Source organism: Myxocyprinus asiaticus, chromosome 25 (assembly GCF_019703515.2).
Source record: "Myxocyprinus asiaticus isolate MX2 ecotype Aquarium Trade chromosome 25, UBuf_Myxa_2, whole genome shotgun sequence".
Taxonomy (NCBI): domain Eukaryota; kingdom Metazoa; phylum Chordata; class Actinopteri; order Cypriniformes; family Catostomidae; genus Myxocyprinus; species Myxocyprinus asiaticus.
In genome coordinates, this window is record NC_059368.1 from 27140121 (window position 1) to 27166170 (window position 26050).

The following is a 26050-nucleotide window of genomic DNA, read 5'->3' on the forward strand; positions in this document are numbered from 1 at the left end:
TCTAAAATTAATAACCTTTTATTGGGTTTCAAAAATAATGATAAAAAGTGGGTTAAGATACTATCACAAAGTGGACAAATACAGGTACAGAGTGAACATATGATGTGAAGGTAATGTGAACCTGTCCCCCACCCCCCCCGTTACACTTTATTTTTCATTTATTTTGTCTGGTTCTTTTTAAGAGAACTCAAGTGTGATCACCCTTTCTTGAATAGTATTTCTATTTGTATGATAGAGCATCTTTTCCCATGACTTCATTTTGTACAAATGGAAACACTTACTTACTAGGGTATTTTTTTTATTTTTTTTGTTACCTTAATAATCATCACATTTCAAATCGCTACTGCAATATTTTTAAAAACAGTTTTTTTTTTTTTTTTTTTTTTTTGTCCAAATCATTCAGCCCCTAGTTCAACTGAAGATTTTAAAGGTCACGCAACCCACAAGAATACCAAAGACTTTTTTTATTGTCTCCACCAAGGACTTTTGTCTTCAGAATGGCATTTTTCAAATTTGGCTTTCCAGTTCTAAATTCAAAGTCTTTCACTTGCAAATCTTTGTATTTTATAGACCACCTCGACTTGTTTTGATTTCTGTCTAGTTGATACAGTGCAATGCATTATTGCTACATGTACTCATCCACACTGGAATAGCATTTTCTGAAAATTTTCGTCTTTCTTGTACCGCATTTTTTGGAAAAGTATGATTTAAAACAACGAAAAACATAATTGTCAACCTGAAAACATATTAAGATGAAATTTGCACTATATGAAATTCCACACCTGAAGAGTGTGTGGGTGGACATTGACCATGTGCAAACCAGCAAAAACTATACTCTGTGAGAGTGTAATGTTAAAAAGAAACTTGATGCTAAACTGATATCCTTGTCCATTGTGAATATTCAGTATAGCTTTGTACGAAGCACCGCCCACACAGAGGTCACTGCCAAACCAAGCAACTTCCTGTTGACGAATTCACCTGTCAAAGTTTACCAGATTTTTCGCAGCTAAAAGTCCTTCACGCAAAATTTACGTGGATTCCCATTGAGATGACTGATCTTGCCCATGGAATTTTGCCGTGTGAAGGTAAATGACTGATTTGATAACATTCTCGAATAATAGTCTTGATTATTAGTTGCACTGCCCTTTTATAATTTTATTGTTTTCCCCACTGCACCTTTTTTTTTTTTTTTTTCACAGCCCAAAACAAGCTGGACCAACATCTAACCTAACTTTCTTTAAACAACTTAATAGGTGCTAAATTATGAGTATTCATTAGAAAAATAGACCAGGAAGTCAAAAAATAGCTCGTAAATGTCTCTTGATTTTCCCAAATGACCACATTTTGGACGTTAACTGTAAACAACGTGGTTTCAGAAAAGACAAAAAACTGGCAGCTCACATTCTTGTGACAACAAATGGTGGAGTGAAATTGGCGCATATTGAAATATGATTACCTTCCTGATTGTATGTGTTGGCATAGATGCAATATCAGCAACAGTTGGAAAGTTGAAAGAAAGGTCGGAACCAGAGAAGAATATGGTGAACTGAATGCATAAGTCAAGGCTGTGTTTTCCAGGGTGAATTGTAAAGGGGAGACAGCTTGAGATTCTTCTTGTTTTTGTGGTATGGCTGAAATAAGAGCAGGAGTCTGAACTCTCTTTGACATTGCCGTCCCACAAGCTGTTTTGATGTATCATTTTTCTCTTTTACCAGAAGACTGTAAATAATTGGCATAAATTGTTTGATATCCGTGTCAAAACATGTCCCCCTTTAAAATTATTAACCATTTCCCCAACCTTTACCTGAAGTGACTTATCCAGACGTGTTGTTGATACTGAGCGCCTACGCAAGAGAGGCGATGAAATTGTATCGTAGTTTAGATGCTCAAATATTTTCTCAGCGGAGAGATCGGGAATGGGTGATCGCTCCAATTATAATCAATAAAGCCATTCAATAAAGCTGTCTGGATCTTCTTTATTATAAAAATACTTTTCTTGTTTCTTGCTACTCCAGCTACTCTGAGAACTTTGCATTTTGATACTGCAGATATTGTTGACTTTAGTGTGAAAAATTGCTTGTTGTGTTCAACATTTGTAAGTCGTTTTGGATAAAAGTGTCTGCTAATTGACTTTAGTACTTGCACAGCTTCATTCATTATAATGGGAGAGATCTATAGTCACTTTAAGAGCTCTACCTCTCAAACGTACAATTAGTTGGCATAAATGTTGTTCACCTATCAGAGATAAGGTGTGTGCACTTCAGTTTTTAGTACTGCATGGATCCATCCGTCTCGCTTCACTGCAGAGGTTTGTGCATCCATTTGTAGTTGCTCTTTTGGCAAGGCATCCAGCCACCGAACCACATGGTCCACATTTCAATAATGGCATTTTATGACAATCGTGTTAACGTTAGTAACGTTAATCGTGTTAAAGCCACTTTGAGTGAAGTGCCTCCCGCTGTTGTTTTGAATGAGTTTGAAATAGGAGGAAATGTTCAAGGGACAAAGACTTCACTTCCTTGAGCCAACAAATAGTCCTTGAAATGGTCTATAGTCAGGGGTTAATTTGGGATTTCGAAGGTGGGGGAACCCTAAAATTGGGTGATGTATGTAATTCACAGAATACGTTTTTTTCTTTCAGATGAATACATTTTACTTTGATCATATGATTATGGTAATGATTATGGTTGTATGATTTGTCTGTCATTATGTCCTTATTCAGCTTAATTGTGAAAATACAAAATTACATTTTAATATTTGGTTTAGTGTTTTACATTAGATGACATAAATCAAATGTATTTTATACATTTGATAAAAATCTGATGACAACTGGGACAAGTTTACCTTCTTCTTGACCTAGGTTGGGGGTCATCTTATAGAACATGCTAAACTTATATCTAACTATGTTACAATTTAAAAGTAAATGCACATTGTTCTTAACAGGGGAAGCCAAAACCTTCCACACAACTACCATTTACTCAAATTGTTGTTCTGACTATATCATTTGAAATGAAATAATCTGCATTAAATTATAAAGAGTTTAAAATTCTTCACTGTGGCATGAAGAAGCATTTTATTAAGGGAATCCCTCTGTATAATTGCTAGAATTTTTTTTTTTTTTTCTGTTTCCAAAAAGAAAAATCACACACAATAAAAATACATGCTGAATCAACAGAAATGGAGTACACACATAAATATACAAATAACAGTGAAACCTTTGTTAGTCAAGTGGTCTTTTGATCTATGTTGATGTCGCTTTGGATGCAAGGAATTCCAGATTCAAATCCCCTTCGTGTATATGGTTTTTAAATAATCTAAGCTAATTTGCTACTGCATATCAGTGGATCTAAGAAAAGGGTGAGCAGCTGATTCCATATTAGATTTCTATGAATCGGAGATCGGACCACGGTGCAATACAGAAGCGGAACGCACGTCTATATGCGGGGGCGTGTGGTCTTGTGCCGCTCTCGAATATATTGCCTCTACCAGCGTCCGCAACTGACTAGAACAAAGCATAATGAACTAGAAATATTTTTGAACAAGTACACTCTTTAAAAATAGACGGAATATGTCATATGGATCAAACAAAAACTGCATCGGAGAAATGGAATGGATTGACAAACAAACATTTTTTCTTTTTTGAATCGAAGGTGGTGAAAAACCAATATATTGGCCAGGCTGATTAATCTGTTGTGACCAATAATTTTGCCCGCTTGGCTGAATTCCACCTAGTGTCATTTCCAGAATTTATCACCAGCACTTGTTCTGTTTTCCAATACATTTGGTGAATTTTGAGTACAAACTATGTTTAATAGTTGTTCAATTAAAGCAATTTAGTGTAGCCTACATTTTATTTTATCATTAAATCTTTTATAGGCAATATTGACATATTGGTCATCTGCCAATTAAAAAAACCCATATCATTGGACAGTTTTGTTTCCATGTTGTGTTCATACTTCTGTTTGTTATGTCTGTCTATAAAGATTAATTGTGTTCTCGTTTCAGGCTTACAATATCCATGTCAATGGTGTCTTGCATTGTCGGGTACGATACAGCCAACTCTTGGGTCTGCATGAACAGGTGAACCACATTTTCATCAAGGAGCATATTTTTCATATTTGTCTTTTTTGCGATTAATTTTAAGTTGAAACAAGTATTGCCTTGGAATACTGGCACATTAAAAGCAATTTGTTACAATATGCAATATTTAAACAAGTTCGGAATCACTGACTATAAAATAAATCAGGTAATGCTGTGGATGCAGTCTGAGAGGAAGTCCACAGTCTATCCAAGGTTGAAAAGTACTTTCTCAGCAATACAACACTTGACTGAAATTGAAAAAATGATTGTCTGCATGAGTTTGAAAGATAGTTGGAACATAATTGTAGTAAATAATTAAAGTGAACTTGAGCGCCTTTGGACGGAGAGCCAATAAAATATTATTTCCTTGACATTCAGATTAAAATATCCACAGTGATCCACTGTGATGCACTGATCATATTCCGTGTCTAACTTGTAATTTTCATATTATGATTGGATTTGATGAAAAATGAAGTGAAATAACTATTGTGTCTTGAATATTGGTATGTTTTACTTTGTTACTATTTCTTTTTTTTTTTTTTTTTATGATTTAATAGGTCTATTGTGCAGTAAGTAGAAAGAGAAGCATACAGCCTAAATGTATTTTATTTTTATGTTATTAAAATCCAGGACAAGCACAGTCTGTTCACATAAATGACAAAGTTTTGTTTATAAGGCGGATACTTACAGAAACATTAAAGCTAGCTTGTTCCATGTCTCACTTTGTTGAAATAATCTGCCTTTAATTCCATCTGCATTTTTTATAGTGTTTTCTAAGGAGCGCACACAAGGAGAGACACTCTTTTATTCCTGTTTGCGCACTATGGTATATTTATTTACTTAATAGGATAATTTTGGTAATGCATGGAGAGAAAATTGGTTGTTTAATGTTGTGATGTGAATGTAAACTAAGTGTAAATTAATAGTTTTTTAAATTAAATGAATTGTTTACTTGAAGTACTCTGAGTTTGTTTTGGATGTGCTGCAGGGTAAATGTTCTTTAGGCTAATCTTCTTAGTTGTGCGTCTTATTCAAGTAATTGGATAAGAACACGTATAAAGGGGTACTTTCCATCCTCTCTAGGAAGGACTCTTCTGTGTTTTTCCCATGTTATAAAGCTGTGAGCATATTCTCTTGTAATGGGAATCTGCATGTTGAGTTTCCTAACACCTTCCAACAACCTGCCAATTGCATAACCACTAAGTCATGTTTCCTCATGAAGAAAAGAAAACTTCAGTGATCTCACCATCCAGACCATGTGTTGTTGTTTCACAGCATTTGTTGCTAGGTAACAGGGCATTGAGGGCCTAGTCAGATCATATGCAGCTTGTGGAGGTTGTCATGGAGTGGAGATGCAGTTAACCCTTAGAAGATATCCCTTTCATACAGTTATAGTCTCCACATTTTTCACATTTGAAAAACTAACCTTTTGTAAAAAAAAAAATAAAATAAAAAAAATTTGTTCATATTATTTTTTAACTTCAAGTTTATGAACTTGCATAACACACGTAATTACTTATGCTGCTAAAACTTTTTTTAATTGCTGTTTGTTTTGCATTGTGTCATTGATTAAAATCCCAATGGCACAGATGGAACAACAGCGGGCAGAGTTTTAGTGGATGATCTTAAGTGTACACAGATTTATTAGCCCAGTGCCTGAGAGACCCATAGTCAGCATGCACGGCAGCGCAATGCACATTGGCCAAGGGCAGACATGTTCATCAGTAAAGTTTTGTCCACTGAAAATAACCAAACAAGATTTTGTTTTTAGCATTTGACTTCATTAATCTAAAATAAACAAACTTTTCTTGTGTCTTTTGTTTTCCAGATAAAGAAAGAATACGGAACTAATGTGGTGCCAGCTTTTCCTCCAAAGAAGCTCTTCACTCTCACACCAGCTGAAGTCGAGCAGAGGAGAGAACAACTAGAGAAGTACATGCAAGCTGGTAAGAAACACTTAGCTCGTACTTAACCTGAAAAGTTCCATATTAAAAGGCTAGTTCACTCATTTTTACTCACTCAATGACTTCCTTCAGTGAAATACAAAACTGTTTGGAGCTTGACGGCCCAAAGTCATTATTCATTAAAAGCTGGGTTATACCGTAAGTCATATGGGTTTAGTGTGACATTAGGGTGAGTAAATAATGACAGAAGCTTCATTTTTAGGTGATTCCTTTAAGATAGCTTAAGGTAGAGGTTGCCCTAGAAAAAAGTTATCCGTCACTCTGATGGACTGAGTTGTAATATTTCCATTATGGTCTATTTTTGTCAGCCATACTTGTTTTCATTACATAAGTACTAGGGCTATATTAATGGGTGTAGTATCCATAATAATGGTATTTACATAACATTGGATATATAATAGATTTTTGACTCCCTAAGTGAGTGGTGAATCCATGGAGTTCAGGGGTGAAAGTTCTACTGTACCTGTCAATCAACCGCTGCGCTAAAACAAGTTTTTTTTTTTTTTTTTTTTAAATTTGTTACATGCGGCTTTAGAGGAAATAACCATCCGTACAAAATGCATACATACATGCACAAGTTCACAGAACTTGAATACTCCACTAAAATAATGGAGAATTTAGCTTTGAATGTAATGTTTGCACTTAGATTAAATGCAGGTATAATTGGCAGAAACGATACGCCTCTTATTTCACACTTTGTTTTTGTTAAACGTTTTAGCACTTTAATTATTACGTCAGTGTGTTACTGCATGATGATAATAATATCATGAAATCTTAGACTCCACTCTAAATCCCAACATAAGTAGTCAAAAGAGATGCATATTGCACATACAGAATGGCGATGCCGCTTGACCATCTGTAATCGGATCGACCGAAGCGCATCTTTAATACTACGGAATAAACAGTGCACACACTCACGGCAGGAGAGTGAGAGAGAGTGAAGTCAAAATAAAGCACTAAGTTAAAATGGTTTCTTTTTTTAATCTGTGAAAATGACGGACAGCATTTGGAATTATCTGTCAGTGTTTAAGAAAATTGGTACATGATGGAGAATTTTCGGGCAACGCAATCCCTGGCTGGGTCAGTCTTCAAATGGAGTGGCAAATGAGAGGCAGAAATTTATCAAAATACTTATTCATTTAATAATATCCTTTATTGCTTATTAAAAAAAGTTTAGAATGCTATAACCAATTAAATTAAACATTTCAATTTTTTTAATAATTGTATTGAAATACTAGCTACACATTCGCTTTTGTCTGTGACTATTACCAGTTTTTACCAGTATTACTAATTCTGGGTTGTTCACCTGCTATTGCAAATTAAGGTTTATGCATTTTCTGTCCTTGTTTCCTTCTACGATATTGGGTAGGTCAGCCAACTGTTTAACTGTCAGTCTAATCTCAAGCCAAAGTGTACTGACTTTATCTACATTATCAAGATCAGCTTTAAAGGGATAGTTCACCCAAAAATGAAAATTGTCATAATTTACTCATCCTCATTTTTTGATCTGTGGAACACAAAAGGTGAATTTTTGAAGAATATCCTTGCCACTTTATTCCATATAATAAAAGTGAATGAGGACTGGGGCTGTCAAACTCCAAAATGACAATATAGCACCATAAAAGCATCACACAATTGGTCTATACGACTGCTATATTCTTCTGATGTCATTCAGTAGCTTTATGTAAGGTTCGCATGAGTAAAAGTCGGCATATTCACATTTGGGTGAACTATCGCTTTAATCCCTCATAAGAGGTTCTGTATGCCTGACTCTGAGTCATTCCTGCAGTTCCTGAAAGAGAATGGATCTTGTTGGTATTCTCCACTGACATTACTATGAGAAAACAGATCAGACACACTCAATAAAAGATGCTGTGGAATTTTTTTTGACCACCAATATCGTACAGTGTTGAGGATTTTGTGATGTTTTTCTTGTAACAGATTAGGTTTTCTACACAAAGGGAAAACAGTGGTGCTGGCAGCACCAAGAACCATTTGCTCTTATCCATTCCAGCACAGGCACTTCCATTCAACAAGCTGAGCCTTGTTGAGCTTATTTGCTCACAGTCTTGGAGCTGTTCTTGGCTTGTCCTCAACTCTGTTACATCATTGAGTTACGCAGTTATGGAAAATTAACAGCCACAAACACACGCTGTTCAGAGCGACTATTTCATTAGTTTGTGCTAATGTCTCATGTCATTCATGCGGTTGTTTGCCTGTGAAAGTGAAAATAAATATTAAAGTTTATTTAGTTTGCCTCCAACATTTTTATTTTTTTAAACTAAGGTTATTTTGAGTCAGGGAGCCATGGTGTTATTTTTAAAGAGAAAGACTGCATTGTATACCAGATTAGTTTGATTTAACATGATTTTGATGTTGCATAATAACATAGAAATTTCTTTATAGTTCAATCGAGACAGAACTCTTGTTAACGTAATATCTTTCAGAAATATTTTGCAAGTAATTTAGAAATCTTCAGGCCATAATTTAGCCTCTAATTTAGGCTCTAACCGGAATGAGGAAGTTGTTTGAAAAATGTTCTCTCAAGGCACACAAGCACATCCTGATAATCATTCTACAAACATTCGAAAAGGAAATCCATGAAGCTTGTGGCTTGAACCTTTTAAAGAACCTTCTAATAATTTGATATAACAATGCCACATTCAGCAGCAGTGCTGGGGAGTAGCTAATTACAAGTAGCAATAATAACAAGTAATATTATTTTGTAACTGTGCAGTTTTTCTGTCACATTGTATGGGGTCAATTCAGTGCATAGAGCTCCTGTTGGGAATAGATATGCATGAGTGCATCGAGTGAGCAAAGGATCAAGCAAACAAATGTATTGAGTGCACTCTCCTAATTTCAGCGTTCTCAAGTAGCAGCAGGTGTTTCAGTTTGATGCTGTCGGCCTCAGATTGTGTTTGTGCCAAATAAATACCACTCTGTTTTGCAGAAATCAGAATGCTGCTGTATTTGTAATATAGTAAAATAGTGAACAATGTTACTTATATAGCATCTTCAGTTTACTTATTTATTGTTTGTTAAAAGTTACTGTAGAGTTACATTTGTTTGTTAAATCTACTTTTTTGATTGTATTTGAGTTGCTTGTGCTTGTAGCTTGGCAAGTTTTCAGATTTTCAAAGTGGCTTCCCAACACTGTTCAGCATTTTCTTGTCACCTTCAATTTTCACCAGCTTTATCCCCTTTTTTGTCTCTCCTTAGTGCGTCAAGACCCCATTCTGGGATCCAGTGAGATTTTCAACAGCTTTTTGAGAAAAGCTCAACAGGTGGAAATTTCTTTATTCTGTTTACTTATAATTTTTTCATTATAAATTTAAAAACTGCTACTAATTGAAGTGTATTGTTAGCACCAATACTGTTTGCAAAATTCAGTCAACATACAGGTATAATGAAGAAATTATTAACTTTGGTAATTATCATGACATTGCATGATTATTCATATGCTTTTGACAGCATGCCTTTACAACTGAATGATTGTTTTCAATTCCATGTTCGAACATTTCTTTCCCAAAATATTCCTTCCCCATTTGTCCTTTTAACTTGATAAGTAATATTTAAAACATCTATTTATGTCTTAACTTTGTCTAGGACAGCTAAAAACAGAAATAATTCAGTTGCCTGCCATAAACTTTAATATCTTTCATTAATGATGTTTTCCTCCTCATCTATCTTTAAAGCTGGCTCTACACTAGCAGACAGTTTGGGTGGGGGGGTGTCACAATATTCACTAATCTTGCCCTCCTAGTCAGTGAGGCTGTCACATTTACTGATTAAAAACAGAGGGAAGGTATCACACGTAACGACTGCCTTTGACTTTGTTCTGTGCCTTATCACTGCAGCAGTAGTATAAATATTTATTACAACCTGGCTACTCATCGTTATTGTATATTTAAACGATTCCTTACCATGAACATCAAGTTCGGCGGCGATCTTCGGCCACTTTTTTTTTTTTTTCTTTTAATAGTCTGTCATGATGACATATGAGATGTCATACAAACGTGCTGACTCCAAAGTGCAATAAACTTCTCCTCCAAATGCACCTTCCACGAGCGCTTTCCAGACGGCATGCTTTTTCTACAAAAAATCACTTCCATCCTCTGGCAAAAAAACACTTTGTACATGAACTGCATTCAATGGTCATTGCCTTGGTGGTGTGTTCCCACCCACAGCCAGTGATAATTTCAAGCAAGCCGGATGTGTATTTTCAGTGTTTCAAGACATTAACTCAGCTGGGAGTCCAGACATCAAGCGATTAACACCTCTTGCTGAGAGGTGCTAATGGGAGCTCTGTCTCCCTCTGCCTGGCCAGTGATTGTTAATGAAGCCAACACCTGAAAATCATTCGAAAACTCAGCTAGTGTAGAGCCAGTTTAAAATGCTGAAGTGTTTTATAGCGACTCTAGAGTCACCAAACAGAATTGCGAAAATAATCTGTTATTAACAGATTCCACAAAATTGGAAGATTCCCCATTATAGTGCAGTCTGCAGGAATCGAATAGTAGATTAGATTTGGTCTTACTTTTTCATTTTCTAATCTTTGTAAAGATCAGCTGCTGCTCTTAGACCCTGTGCCTCAGTGGCAGATGAAACATGCAGGAAAGGGCAAAAAAGATGAATTTGCAGAAAGTGAAGGAAAGGACAGTGATGATTTTTTCATCTATAAATAACAGTCTGCTTTATTCAGCACTATAGTGTTTCACATTTATGCATTTAGAAGACACAAAAATACAAATGAAGTCACCTACACACTAGAGTGTATGCTATTGATGCGAAAGTGATGATCCATCCAATTTATGACATTTTATTCTTTGTGTAATATCACCCTGGCAAAAAAAAAAAAAAAGGAATCAGTCACCATTGCTGATTTTGGGGTTTCATATACAGTTGCTGGGTATTGACGGTATATTTGACATCTTTTTATCTTCTAGCTGCCGTAATCCATCGCTTTCTATTTTTTTTTCCTCTTTTGGACAGTCTTTGAAATGTAAAAGTGGAGCTATTCTTTTGCTTTTTGAGCAAATGGGAATGCAAAAATAATATTTGCCGTGGTCTCCCATTGACCCCTATGGAAGTTTACACAGCTAGCTATAGGTTACTTCTGCAAATGTGAAAACAGTCCATTCGCTTTAAATTTCCATGCACTCCCTCAAAACTAATCCATCAAACCCCCTGTCTGAGCTTTCTCTAGTGCGTAGGCCCTTAAAGTTTATTTAAGATATGCTGCTGATAATGCATTTTATCAGTATATGTGTTCCCTGGTAATCAAACCTGTGATCATGTTGTGGTAGCGCTATGATCTATCATGCATCTCTATAGAAATGCATGGATGAGATTCTTGTCCCTGGATTGTATTACCACAGACCTCTACTTCCTAAGCACCTCTAGTTTGTGATAAGCCATAGTGCCAGCCAGACTCTATGCACAGTAACTACAGTTGAAGTCAGAAATTTACATACACCTTAGCCAAATATATTTAAACTCAGTTTTTCACAATTCCTGACATTTAATCATAGAAAACATTCCATCTTAGGTCAGTTAGGATCACTGCTTTATTTTAAGAATGTGAAATGTCAGAAAAATAGAATTATTTATTTCAGCTTTTATTTATTTCATCACATTCCCAGTGGGTCAGAAGTTTACATATACTTTGTTAGTATTTGGTAGCATTGCCTTTAAATTGTTTAACTTGAGTCAAACATTTTGGGTAGCCTTCCACAAGCTTTTCACAACTTTGGAGGTATGCTTGGGGACATTGTCCATTTGGAAGACCCATTTGCGACCGAGCTTTAACTTCATGGCTGATGTCTTGACTCTTGAGATGTTGCTTCAATATATCCACATACTTTTCCTTCCTCATGATGCCATCTATTTTGTGAAGTGCATCAGTCCCTCCTGCGGCAAAGCACCCCGACAACATGATGCTGCCACCCCCATGCTTTACGGTTGGGATAGTGTTCTTCGGCTTGCAAGCCTCACCCTTTTTCCTCCAAACATAACGATGGTCATTATGGCCAAAAAGTTCAATTTGGTCCCTAATTTGGAATGCCCAATTCCCAATGTGCTTTTAAGTCCTCGTGGTCGCGTAGTGATTCGCCTCAATCCGGGTGGCAGAGGACAAATCCCAGTTGCCTCCGCGTCTGAGACCGCCAACCCGCACATCTTATCACGTGGCTTGTTGAGCGCGTTGCCACGGTGACATAGCGCCTGTGGAGGCTTCACGCTATCCACCGCAGCATCCACGCTCAACTCACCATGCGCCCCACCAAGAACGAACCACATTATAGCAACCACGAGGAGGTTACCCCATGTGACTCTACCCTCCCTAGCAACGGGGCCAATTTGGTTGCTTAGGAAGCCTGGCTGGAGTCACTCAGCACGCCCTGGGATTCGATCTAGCGAACTCCAGGGGTGGTAACCAGCATATTTTACCACTGAGCTACCCAGGCCCATGTTCAATTTTTATTTCATCAGACCAGAGGAAATTTCTCCAAAAAGTAAGATCTTTTTCCCCATGTGCACTTGCAAACTGTAGTCTGGCTTTTTTTATGGCGGTTTTGGAGCATGGGCTTCTTGCTGATCAGCCTTTCAGGTTAAGTCAATATAGAACCCATTTTACTGTGGATATAGATACTTGTCTACCTGTTTCCTCCAGGATCTTCACAAGGTCCTTTGCTGTTGTTCTGGGATTGATTTGCACTTTTTGCACCAAACAGCGTTCATCTCTAGGAGACCTGAGCGGTATGATGGCTGCATGGTCCCATGGTGTTTATACTTGCGTACTATTGTTTGTACAGATGAACATGGAACCTTCAGGTGTTTGGAAATTGCTCCCAAGGATGAACCAGACTTGTGAAACTCCTATATCTTTAACAGGTGGCAGGTGGAATGAGACGAATGTAAAAACAACAAGCTTTATGAAGTAAATCCTACTATAATCAATAATCTTTTCTTTAAAAATAGACATTATCAAATTGTATATACTAAATGTCAAATAGGTCCTTCAAGACTGACACATGGGTTTTTATTAAAAGGTGAAAAACCTCCGTCATGTCTTCCCTGTCAGACTATACTGACTATTAAACACATTTTATTGGATTGTGCAGTTTTTAATACTATTAGACAAAGGTTTTATTCAGAAACAAGCTTAACAGATATTTTTAAAAATGTATCACCTAAAAATATTTTTGAGTTTCTGTCTAACATAAATCTAAAATTCCTTATTTAATTTTTATGTTTTTTTATATTTAATCTGTTCTCGCCATGTGGATAGCCTTGTTGCTGACATGGTGCTAAAAATAAATAAATAAATGAACCAGACTTGTGGAGGTCCACAACATTTGTTCTGAGGTCTTGGCTGATTTCTTTGATTTTCTGATGTTGTCAAGCAAAGAGGCACTGAGTTTGAAGGTAGGCCTTAAAATACATCCACAGGTACACCTCCAGTTCAGTAAACCTCATATCAGAAGTTAATTGGCTCATTGCCTAAAGGCTTGACATCATTTTCTGGAATTTTTCAAGCTTCTTAAAGGCACAGTTAACTTAGTGTATGTAAACATCTGACCCACTGGAATTGTGATATAGTCAATTAAAAGTGAAACAATCTGTCTGTAAACAATTGTTGGAAAAATTACTTGTGTCATACACAAAGTAGATGTGCTAAACGACTTGCCAAATATTAAATATGTGGAGTGATTTGAAAATGAGTTTTAATGACTTCAGCCTAAGTGTATGTAAACTTCTGACTTCAACTGTAAGTTTACACAGCTCAAAGCATTAAGTGAACCTAAATTATTAAACCCCATTACATTTTAGCTAGAATTTAAAGGAAATGAAACCTATGCTCTAAACCACAAGACGTCTTCCCATCCTGTATTATTGACCTGCATTAAATGGTATGATCGATGTTACTGGTGCTGAATGATCATCAGAATGAATCTGAGTTCACCAAAAAGTTATTTTCCAAATCCCTTTAAAATGCTGAACAGCGTTGTTTCATTTCGTTTTTCACACAGGAGACCCAGCAGATCCCCACTGAGGAGGTGCAGCTTGAAATCTACTTGTCCAATGGCCAGATGGTCAAAGTCAACATCCTCACCTCTGACCAGACAGAAGATGTTCTTGAGGTGAGCATATTGTTTTGTGTGACTCTTTTCAAAGCACGCAGTAGAGTGCAACAGTGCCCGTCCATTTTTCAGCCGTTTGGTTCTAGAAGTATTTTTGCCATTCGTTTTTTCCATTGGGATTTCATAAAGCCTTTTTAAAACAGTTCTAAGCCATGAACTACACCAACCAGCTCCGAGGTAAATCACAGCATTACAAACTTTGATTTGAAGCAAAAAGGTATTGGAAAATCAGACAAAGGTACAAAACTGTGTACCAATTTGGAATAAACCAAAATCCCATTGCGAATGACATAATTGATTTAAAAACAACAGAATAACAATAAAAGCAATAGAATATAAAGTAACTGATTTAAAGTTGTAGATTGTAAGTATAGAAAGAAAATACAACAGATACATACAAATGTAAAAGTTGTTTGAGAGTGTAGGGGAGACAGACTTGATTGCATCATTTACAGTATGTCTTAGGAGTGGACGATCGCTACTGGGCTTGTTTGGTGTGCTTTGTTGGCAGAATTTTTTAAAAATGAAGTTAAAATAACGTGGACTGTTGGATTCAACAGAAGCATAAACTACACTGTGTAACAATTTTTTTTTTTTTTTGTTTTCTGGGTAGTAAGTGTTATTTCCTAATTGCTTATGCCTCAAAAGTATAGAATCAAAGTTTGCTATTATTCCCCACAAACTTTGCTTTTGTGACCAGTACAGTGATATTTTGAAATGTACCTATTTCCAATGAGAAAACGGGCGAATTTTTGTCTTTTCGTTCACATAAAGTCAGAAAAAACAACATATGAATCCACATTAACATGTGATTTAAAATACATTAATATTTTTAATGCTACTAAAGTTATTCTGTCAAGAGCAGTGAGTGTTTTCTCGTTTTCTTGTTCTGGTTGTTTGATTATTATAATGACACACTAGATGTTATGAAATTACGTGCTCTGGATTGCTTTCAACAGCGGAATAAAAATATGAACTTTCTAATAAGTGACAGGCCTAGGCAATCACAAATATATCCGTTTTTTGTTTTTGTTGTTGACGTTTTAAACAGTCTGATTGTCTGGTCGGGCAAGTAAAATTCTTTCACTCGCCCCTTCAAAAAAAGTCCCGGACAAGCATTAATGTCGAGCCCTGATTAAATATTGTATTCAACATTCTCCACTAAAAATTTGTTCTTCTACAGTATAGCTCCTAAAGTAAATGTACGTTGTTTTAAAGGAGTTTTAGATATTATTTTGGAAAACAAGCCAAAAAAGACTAATCAAAAACATATTTTGTTCCACTGTATATTGGGCTAGGACTACACTCTCTCACTTTTATATTTACTTCGATCCATCTTTAACTCACAAAAAACAAACTTTCTCTTCTTAATAGAGCTGCGCATCAGCAATTTTCTTCATGATAAGATACACACACAGTGAACGTGACACATATATTATGATTCACTACGTCGCGAGCCATCGTGTTATTTTCTAACTGCAGCAAATGCGCACAAGTGACGAGCGTCCATGTGCCAGAGTGTGCATCAGCCAGAAGAAGATTCGATCTCTTCCCTGGTCACTTCACGCAACTCATAGACACAGTGTTGACCGCACAGAGAAATGTCAGTTTCGTAGTTTATTTTCATAACCTGCTTCCTTATTATTTAAAATGTAATAAAGGATGCTTTAAAGATATAATGCCAGGGTGTTTCATTGCATACTTTTTCTCGATAATCTTGTTTTCATAATCGTTGGAAGCCAAAACCGTAATTGAAAATTAAATTAAATTAATCGCCCAGCCCTACCACAAGCGGGACTGGCCACAGTGGACCGAGTTCTCTCTGGGGAGGAACAGCGTCAAGTGGGAGCCACTGTTGGTCCCCCAGAAGGTGTTGATACCACCAATGCACATCAAATTGGGCCTTATGAAACAATTTGTCAGAGCTCTAGATAAGGAGTCGGCAGCCTTCAAGTATCTTCAAGACTTCTTCCCTAAGCTGTCTGAGGCAAAGGTCAAAGCCGGTGTCTTCATCAGACCACAGATAAAGAAGATCCTGGAGTGCAATGAATTCCCCAAAAGCTCACTAGTAAGGAGAAAGCGGCTTGAAACAGCTTGTCGCAGTGGTTTGGGGCTTCCTGGGCAATCACAAGGCTGAAAACTATGTGGAGCTGGTTGAGACCCTGGTGAAGAACTACGGCACAATGGGCTGTAGGATGTCCCTCAAAGTCCATATCCTTGATGCTCATCTTGATAAATTCAAGGAGAACATGGTAGCGTACTCGGAGGAATAAGGCGAGCACTTCCATCAGGATATACTGGACTTTGAACTCCGCTACCAAGGACAGTATAACGAGAACATGATGGGAGACTACATTTGGGGGCTGATTCTTGAAAGTGATTTACAGTATAATCGTAAATCTTGAAAAACTACTCCCTTCTAAATCTTTTTTAGTCATTTTTGTATGACTTTAGTATAAATACATGTTCATTTGGATTTTTTTTCTGACTTTATGTGAATGAAAAGACACATTCGCCCGTTTTTTCATTGGAAATAGGTAAATTTCAAAATATCACTGTCCTGGTCACAAAAGCAAAGTTTGTGGGGAACAATAGCCATTTTCTATGCTTTTGAGGCATAAGCAATTAGGAAATAACACTTACTACCCAGGAACAAAAATTGTGTTACATAGTGCTATCGATTAACAACCTCTTACGTCTGTTTTTAAAGGTTTAAAAACTATTGTTAAAAATCAATTTGCCAATTTTTACTTCCGTAACCAGATTGTTGTACTCTTGCTTTGAGAACATCAAGACAATAAAAGTCAAAGCTCTTAAATGAAGGGTTTTCAATCAGAGGCGAAGGCACAGCAGGGACGTCTTGAATTTGAGAGTCAAGGATGGGTCTATAAAAGTTGCAAACTCTTCTCTGAAAAAGCCCAGTATCACAGTCAGGTTAATACCATAATGTCATTTTAAACAGTGATATTTTGCTTGGAAACTTTTAACTGTAATATTTGTGTAAATATCACATTCTACTACCTGAAATAAAGATACACAAGTGCTCTCAAACACTGTAAACTCTAATGCTGTCATTGCTGGAAAATCAAGTTGTGTTAACTAAACATTACTTGAAATGTCAAGTTTTAGTATAAAAACTCCATAGACTTTGTAATTTTAAGTGTAAGTAACTCACTATTGAGTACAAAATTGAGGCTATGGGGAATACCCACAATGCCTTGGGCTTGAATTATTTAATTATGTTTCCTTGGTCAAAGAGCATATGGGGGCATTTAAATAGTTAAACCAAACCAGCCCGTCTGGCACCAACAATCATCCATGCGATTATCTAATCAGCAGTGCAGTGCATAAAATCATGCAGATATGGGTCAGGATCTTCAGTTAATGTTCACAGCAACCATCAGATTGGGGAAAAAATGTGATCTCAGTGATATGTACCATAGCATGACTGTTGGTGCCAGACGGGCTGGTTTGAATATTTCTATAACTGTTGATCTCCTGGGACTTTCTCGCACAACAACCTCTAGAGTTTACTCAAAATGGTACAAAAAAAATGGCGCTGTTTTGATGGCACGAGAGGGACCTATACAATATTAGGCAGGTGGTTTTAATGTTGTGGCTGATCGGTGTATAATGAGGAAATAAAATAAAAAAAAAGGATATGAATACTATGTGATATAATATATTACACACTTAACACTGCTTCAGTGAACAGGAGTAAATGTTGCTAAAATGGTAAGATTATAGTTGGGTCGAATGAACTTTTTTTATAAGCGAGGAATGAGGTGCTTTGTAATTTCAGACTAATAACAGTCCAATAAAAGCATGGCAACATACCAAGGAACTTCAACGGTTTACTGTAATTTTAGTTTGGGTAAATAAGTGCAGAGATTGATGATGACATAATGTCCTCTGCAGGCTGTGGCCTCAAAGCTTGACCTCCCTGAAGAGCTGGTGGGATACTTCAGTCTCTTTCTGGTTCAAGAGAGGGGGGATGGGGGCTGCACATGTGAGTATGACATTTAACTTTCATTTGCCTTTTTAAGTCATCATAAGATGTGTCCTGTTGGCTTCGGCTGGAAAAGGGCTTGCTGTTAGTAAATGGTATCTGAAAGTCAACATACTTCCTCAGAGGACTGAAGCTAAATGCAGTCTTTGGCAACTCAAAAGAGAGGTCTGTGTTCTGTTGACAAGGTCGCCCACTCTTCTCAAAAGTAAACTTAGGTCAAGTAGACGATGCTTCAGTGAAGCTGTTGTTGACATGCTACACAGCACTGCTGTAGGTCTCATTTAATGAGTGGTGTTTGCTGAGGCAAGCGTCACTGCTACTATGACTCATACTTGGGGTTAAGGATTTGAACAACCCCCTAACCATAAGTATTAAACCTCAACATGTAACTCATTGTACGACATGTTAAAGGAAAGGTTTGTATTATTTTTTCGCAAACAAACTTGCGATTTTCGCTTAGTGGATGATAAAGGCAAAAAATTAATTAGACTTGAATTGAAGGGGACAAGATATAGGGACCAGAATGTAATAGACACTTGGAGGTGGGCTCTTTTTCTTTGAGTTTGCAACCACCCAGAACATCCTATCAACCGCTTAGTAACATGCTAAAAACCCTGTCAACCACCCACAACACCCTAGCATCTTTGTTGCGAGTTTTGCACAGGCAAGCACGACTTACATTTTCTTTTGAAAAAAAACCTAGTAAATGGGTCATTAAAAAATAAAGTTGTCCAAGGTTGACCAAAATTCAGAATGCTTTAAAAAAATCTAGTTTAATGTAATCTTTGAGTACAAATATATATATATATATATATATATATATATATATATATATATACAATATAATATAATATAATATAATATAATATATATTTTTTATTTTTTAAACATTTTATTTAATGACTTTTAAAAATGCTGTGTGCTTTAACCAACAAGTAAAAGGTAATAAAATACTTTGCTTGCACCTTGAATGCATGCGAGTGCACGCAACTTCATCTAAAGTAAATTAGTTTCCAGAAAGCTTTCAATCATATTTTTCAAGGTCATAACTATTTGAGTCAAAAACAAAGAAGTTTTCTTGGGGTTACACCAAATGACCTGAACAAAATGTGCCTTTTTTAATTAAAATATATTTAATGAATGACAAAATAATGTATTTTTATTATTATTATGTCTTGAATGTCTAAAGAGGTCCTCGTTTTGTGTGTGTGTGTGTGTGTGTGTGTGTGTACAAAATGGCTACCTACATGTTGGTTATACCCCATGATTTCGATTTGGTGGAAATAATATTAATCATATTATAAAATAAACTTGAAAGAAAATTTTTTTAATTAGTTTCACTGCTTATATTTTTAAGAAATAATAATATAAGGTTATTCTGCACTTCTCATTCCAACATTTTTATTTTTAAGAATTTCAGATTTTAATGAGACTTTTTGTTGAATTTTTTTAATTATTACTTTTATTTAATTTTTTTTACTGTCTCTGGACGGTTACGCCACAATTTTTTTAATTGTTTTTATGCCTTAAATTCAATGTCATTTTGATATTGTTTTCTATGAAAACCTGGTCCAGAGCGCTCAGGAACAGGACAGTGACCTTAAAGGAATAGTTCACCCAAAAATGAGATTTGCTGATAATTTTCTCACCCTCAGGCCATCCAAGATGTATCTGAGTTTCTTTCGTCATCAAAACAGAATTTAAGACTTTTAGGATTTCATTTCAGGCCGCCTCCTCTAAACAATGCAAGTGAATGTACTCCATTTTTTGACGGTCCAAAATGCATATTTAGGGTGCATCAAAATAATTCACATGACTCCAGTCGACAAATAAAGTTCTTCTGAACCCAAATGATTGATTATTTTGAGAAACAAAACAATACTTTTTAACTACAAATGTTCGCTTCCGTACATCTCTGTGATGCACGCTCATGAGAAGTATGACGTAAGATCGTTGGTAAGGTCACGCGTCACGTGGAGGAGGAGTCAGGAAGCGTGTGACCTTACCAAGACAACGAAAGTGTGGCTTAGACACAACTCTGTGAATGTCCTTGAGTGGCCCAGCCAGAGCCCGGACTTGAACCCAATCGAACATCTCTGGAGAGACCTGAAAATGGTTGTCCACTGACGGTCCCCATCTAACCTGACAGAGATTGAGAGGATCTGCAGAGAAGAATGGTAGAAAATCCCCAAATCCAGATGTGCAAAGCTTGTCGCATCATACCCAAAGACTTGAGGCGGTAAACGCTGCCAAAGGTGCTTCAACTAAGTACTGAGTTAAGGGTCTGAATACTTATGTCAGTGTGATATTTCAGTTTTTTCTTTTTAATAAATTTGCAAAGTTATCAAAAATCTGGTATTTGCTTCGTCATTATGGGGTATGGAGTGTAGATTGATGAGAATTATTATTATTTTTTTTAGCATAAGGCTGCAACATAACAAAATATGAAAAAAAAGGAGGGGGTCTGAATACTTTATGAATGCACTGTATATTACTCACTCTGTCCAAAATCATTCTGAGGAGTTGTTTGCTGTAGCTCAGCTGAGATCATATTTAATAATGTTCTGGCTTCTGGCAGTTTCTTGAATGACCAGTACAGAGTTCGTACATCATTTTTCTATGAATACCCCCCAGGGACAAAATAGATGAGTTTTCAAGCCACGGTTCTTTCAATTCTTTTGCAAAATGCATCATTAGTTCAGTGCTAATGAAACTGTAAAAGAGTAGGCCATTTTCCTCAATTATTTAGTTTCCTATTTTGCCGCCTTTGTCTTTTGGAACTGTAAATCTTTCAAAGAATGAATCTCTAGGAGAGTTATTGGAGTGGGATTGCTATTTTACTTTAGAATTCATAGAGTTGGCATCTCTGTCTGATTTCATGCAGATGTCTGGCAACCTTTATCCTTCTCTGGAAGTCTGGATGTAATGAAGTGCTTTTGTTTATGGAACTTTCCATGCCTCCTTTGTTATGGATTGTCATTGTTTAACAACTTTTAGAACACTATAGTTAGCATTTTTTGGAGGCTTTCCTGTTGACCACAGAATCATTGCTTGCTCTGTGGAATGGCATGCTGTGTGCCTCCCACTCAGATAAAGTTGCCAAATCCACACCTGTAAGCAGAGACAGAATTGTCAGAAATGATGGAAACCAGTCCCCATAAGAATCCTCCCCAAAGCCGATCCCAGCGCCCTGCTCATTCTTGGCAATAATATGGATTCGGGGAAGAAAGTGAGAAATATAATGGCCTGCAAACAGAACCCAATTTTGGGCAGACAGATGATGGAGCAATACCTAGAGATCTGTGCCAAAAACATGTTTTGCTGGCTGCCACTGAGAATACTAAAAACAGAAAAATCATGCTTATTTTGATGTCATTTTAATTCTGGATGTCAGTTTATTTTTTAAAGATGCAGTATCCTTGCACAGAGCAGGCAATATAACTATTGCAGGCCTCGTAGTCTCCAAAACATTTTACCTGGCACAAGATTAATTTGTCTGTATTCAATAGTTGGGATGGGAATTGTAAGGATTTGAATGATTCTGGTTCTAATTCAGATTAGGGTTTAGTTTAGTACTTTTTAGGTAGAAATATATATATATATATATATATATATATATTAGATTTATTTTACTGCCCTTTGCAGTCTGTTGCCTCATAATGAGCTAATTTCAGATTTCAACAAAACAGATAAAACAAACAGAAATTAATTGAATGCAATTCTTGCAAACAGTGTTCACACAAACTTTAAATTTCGGCAGAATAATTAGAGGCGATAATTAGTGCAGAAATTGGTTTTAACTACAGCATATGTTAAATAAAAATGCAAAACATTACAAAATACATAAAAAAAATAAATAAATTAAAAATACAATATTAATCATAGAAAAGAACAAAGAGTCTCATAAGGCCAGAAACTCATACGCAGACGTTTGGTCCGGTTACTTTAGCTGTAATAAACAGCAGTACCCAAGGGGGCGATAGAGCTATCATAAAAAATATTTGCCATTAAACTGGATGTTTTTAACTTACTTGTTCAGCAACATTTTCTTAAATGGTTGCTTCACCATGACAGTGGTTGACTTGAAAGTGAAAACTCACCATCAAAGCAGACAGTTCACACTAATGTCCGCTATAGCGCCTCATGCGGCAATGTTGAAAATGCAGTGCGTACTTGCGTTGTGCTATGAATTTCGATCGGACACATTTTAGAACGCAACAATGTATAAAAACCGAGCTTACTAGAAGCATCTACGTTCATAAGTCTCAGCCTTAAAGGGTGTCGCACACCGGACGGCGCGTTCTAAAATTCGAAACAACTGTTTTCTATGAATGTACGCACACTGCCGCCACCGCTCGGCATCTGTTGGCAGCGCCCAGCTACCATGATGGCCACGCCATGGAGCTCAGCTTGCATAATTTCCATTCAATTCAACCCAAATCATTCAGGACATAGATTTATTTACTATGGTGGTGTTCATTGTTGAAGTAGGGAAAAATCTTGGTAACTTGTGTGTGTACTGTCTACCACAACCGCATCGACGTGCCCTGTGATACCTGTGCAGTGTCCTATCCGCGAGGTGGCGTGGCGCTTCTTGTCCGGTGTGCGACCACCTTATAAGTAATTTGTTCGAGAATCAGCCTACAATGTTTTGCATTGTAGATTCAAAAGTGTTTGTGCTGAATAGTAGTGCAGAATACACAGAGTTATATAATACAGTGTTCCATCCGCATCAGCAGTATTTTTTATTTTTTTAAATCCACTTTTGCAATTTGTTTGCTGAAGCGCAAGTCATGAAAATCATTCGGTACCAGTATTTTTTTTTTTTTTTTTATGGTGTCCCAAGCCTAATCAGAAGAGATCTTTACAGTGACAACTTTTTGCAACAACCATACAAACCAACTAGAAACATGATGTAGCGTATATGTATTTAATAAGAAACTCCCATTACATAATACCATTCTTGTTTTAACATGCTGTCTAATGTCAGACCACTGAAAGGGTAAGCCAAAGAGTAGAATGAAAATTTATGAAGGCATGCACTCTGCTATAGATCTAACTGTCGTCTCTTTCTACTCTTCACACTCATGTTTTTAATGTTTATTAAAAGCCAAGTGCCCTTATCATTTCTCAATCCCTGGCTACCATTTCTCCTCTATTTCCCAACTCTAGAGAAAATGTCTTTTCTAACAGCTGCAGCATTTATTGGTTCCCTTACTCCCTCCCTCTGTCCATCCGTCCGTCCCTCTCTCTCTTGTACAAAGTGATAAAAATGTTTTTTTGCCCTCTATGGCTTTAGCCAGATGGATTCTCTCCCCCCCCACCCCACCTCCACTTTGTTTGTTGTCATTGTTATTACTGTCCAAATGTTCTTGAGTCTGAAGCACTCATACATTTCATCTGGTCTCTCATTGCATTGCCAAAACCTCTCCAACCTCCCGTTGTGCCACAGACGTGAGAAAACTGCAAGAATTTGAGCTGCCCTACGTGTCCGTCACCAGCCTGCACAGTCCTGATTTCCACATCGTCCTCCGCAAAAGGTACTAAAGTCAGTTGATGCATCTGAATGGCTTGAGATATAATGGAACATATTAGAAGTAATTGTGCAATTTGCCTTATTGTCGCTACACCATAAACAGTACTGTGCAAAAAGTCTTAGGCACATTAGATGTTTCATAAAGCATTTATCTTAAAGGAATAATCCCGGTTTAGTACAAGTTAAGCACAAGTTAAGCACAGTCGACAGCACTTGTGGCATAATATTGATTATCACAAAAATTTATTTTGACTCGTCCCTCCATTTCTTAAAAAACAAAAAACAAAAATCTGGGTTACAGTGAGGCACTTGCAATGGAAGTCAATGGGGCCATACTGTAAGCAAAAAAAATACTCACTGTTTCTGAGTTTAGTCACAAGACATAATGTGTGTAAACATGATTTTTGTGTGATAAAATCTCTTACTAACCTTTTCTATGTAATGTTATAAACAACTTTGTTTACAACTTTGTTGCCATGAAGATGTCAACAAACCCAAAAACACTAAAATCACTTTAGAAATGACAATTTAAACAACTTTACAGCTCAGATAATACATGAGTTTTAACAGAGTAATTAATGTAAGTGCTTTTATAAAATTATAAGCTTCACAATTATCCCTTGATACCCTCCAAACATTGGCCACATTCACTTCCATCGTAAGTGCCTCACTGTCCCTCGAAAGAAGAGAGACGAGTCAAATTAATTTTGTGGTAATCAACATTATGCCACAAATGCTGTCGATTGAGCTTAACTTGTATTGAACACGGAATATTCCTTTAAGATGGTTATTTTAGATCTTCTGCTTTAATTTGTCAATATGAAATATCAATTTTGATTTCCAAACATTCCATTTGCAAATAGAATAGAGGTAGTACAAGGAGTCCTGCAACAGATGGTATGGCCCCAACAGAGCCTGGATCTCAACATCATTGAGTCAGTCTGGGTCAATTGAGACAGCTTAAATACTCAGAAATGTAGCAAGTTCTCCAAGTTGCTTTGAGCAACCTATATGCCAACAACATTCAAAAAGTGTACCTAGGAGAATTGGTGTGGTTTTAAAGGTAAAGGGTGGTCACCAAATGTTGATTTAGTTGTTTGTTTATTGCACATTAATAAATTAAGAATTATTCATGATATTATTTTAGAAATCTTCCACACTATCTTAACATTTTTCACAACTGCCTAAAACATTTGCAAAGAGTACTGTACATCAGTGTAATGATGAAAAAAGCCCGATCATCTAATGAGCACTGCTGCAGTTCATATTAAAACTCTATCACTCTACCCTGCAGAATGTTCATTTTTAGGGACAACATAACTGATTATTTGTCCAATGTAAAATTATTGGAGGTCTGAGTGAGTTTGATTCATATATTTTGTACACTGATATATCGCTAATCTGGTTAATGATTAAATGCATAGAGCACTGCTGTAGTTTATGTAACAACACTCTCCACAGCAGAATGTAATTTTTTAGTGACAAGAAAATTCCTTGTCAAATTAGAATTATATCTTGGTTTTACCAGCAATATATGTTATCTGTGATCACAATTTTTAAAGATATGGCCGGACATGTTATCCACCAATAACGTTAGAGCGACAGCAGTAGGAACACCCAGGAGCGATTTCATAGTACAGAGACTAGCAACATCAAGTGGTAAAGTCACTGCATGTGTGTACAGGGCTAAACTTCATGGTTCAAAGCCCACACACTGCAGTCATATAAATACAGTAAGATGTAATGTACACTGTACGGAATTAACAACTTACAAATTGACACAGTATACACAAAATACAAATACGCACAGATTACACATATTACACAATTATATAATACAGATTTACAAAATGTGCAAGAACTTCATACATTATGACAATACAAAATGTGCAGTTTAATTAACGGTTCCAATGTGGAGTTAATCGAAGTGAATGTACCAAATGCCTAAATACATGCAGTAGTGTACATAATGTGCAGTCTCCAGTGAATAACATTATATTCAAGATATTCTGTTTAGCTGTCAATGCAGCCCCTTATTGATAAGAAATAACTTTTATTTCAGGTAGTGCTGTTAGAAATGGTTCTTTTCTCTTCAATTTTGTGATTTTAGATTTTCTCAACTTTCTACTACTAATGCTATAACAAAAACAACCTACATAATAAAATGTAAATCTTCTATTAAAAAAGAAAAGAAAATATGTCTCAAACTTCATGAGGGCTTGCCAAAGTATAACTTTAATGGTGAGATGTTTTAACAAAGAGCTCTCAAAGGGCCATTTAGCATATGAATATTTGCTTAAGGAAGAGGTACCCCAAA

General features: G+C 36.4%; 1 protein-coding gene across 4 annotated transcripts in view; it reads left to right on the forward strand.

Moving 5' to 3' along the window:
* The window catches only part of LOC127415938 (sorting nexin-17), a 43928-nt gene that overhangs the window by 5636 nt on the left and 12242 nt on the right, over positions 1-26050 (forward strand). For all 4 annotated transcript variants that reach the window (XR_007893022.1, XR_007893023.1, XM_051654966.1 and 1 more), the window contains exons 2-7: positions 4006-4080; positions 5909-6026; positions 9267-9331; positions 14078-14188; positions 18107-18197; positions 23650-23737. Coding sequence is in view for 2 of the 4 variants with exons in the window: in XM_051654966.1 (XP_051510926.1) it covers positions 4006-4080; positions 5909-6026; positions 9267-9331; positions 14078-14188; positions 18107-18197; positions 23650-23737 (548 nt within the window). In the remaining 2 variants the exon portion in view is untranslated. The remainder of the gene's footprint in view (positions 1-4005; positions 4081-5908; positions 6027-9266; positions 9332-14077; positions 14189-18106; positions 18198-23649; positions 23738-26050) is intronic.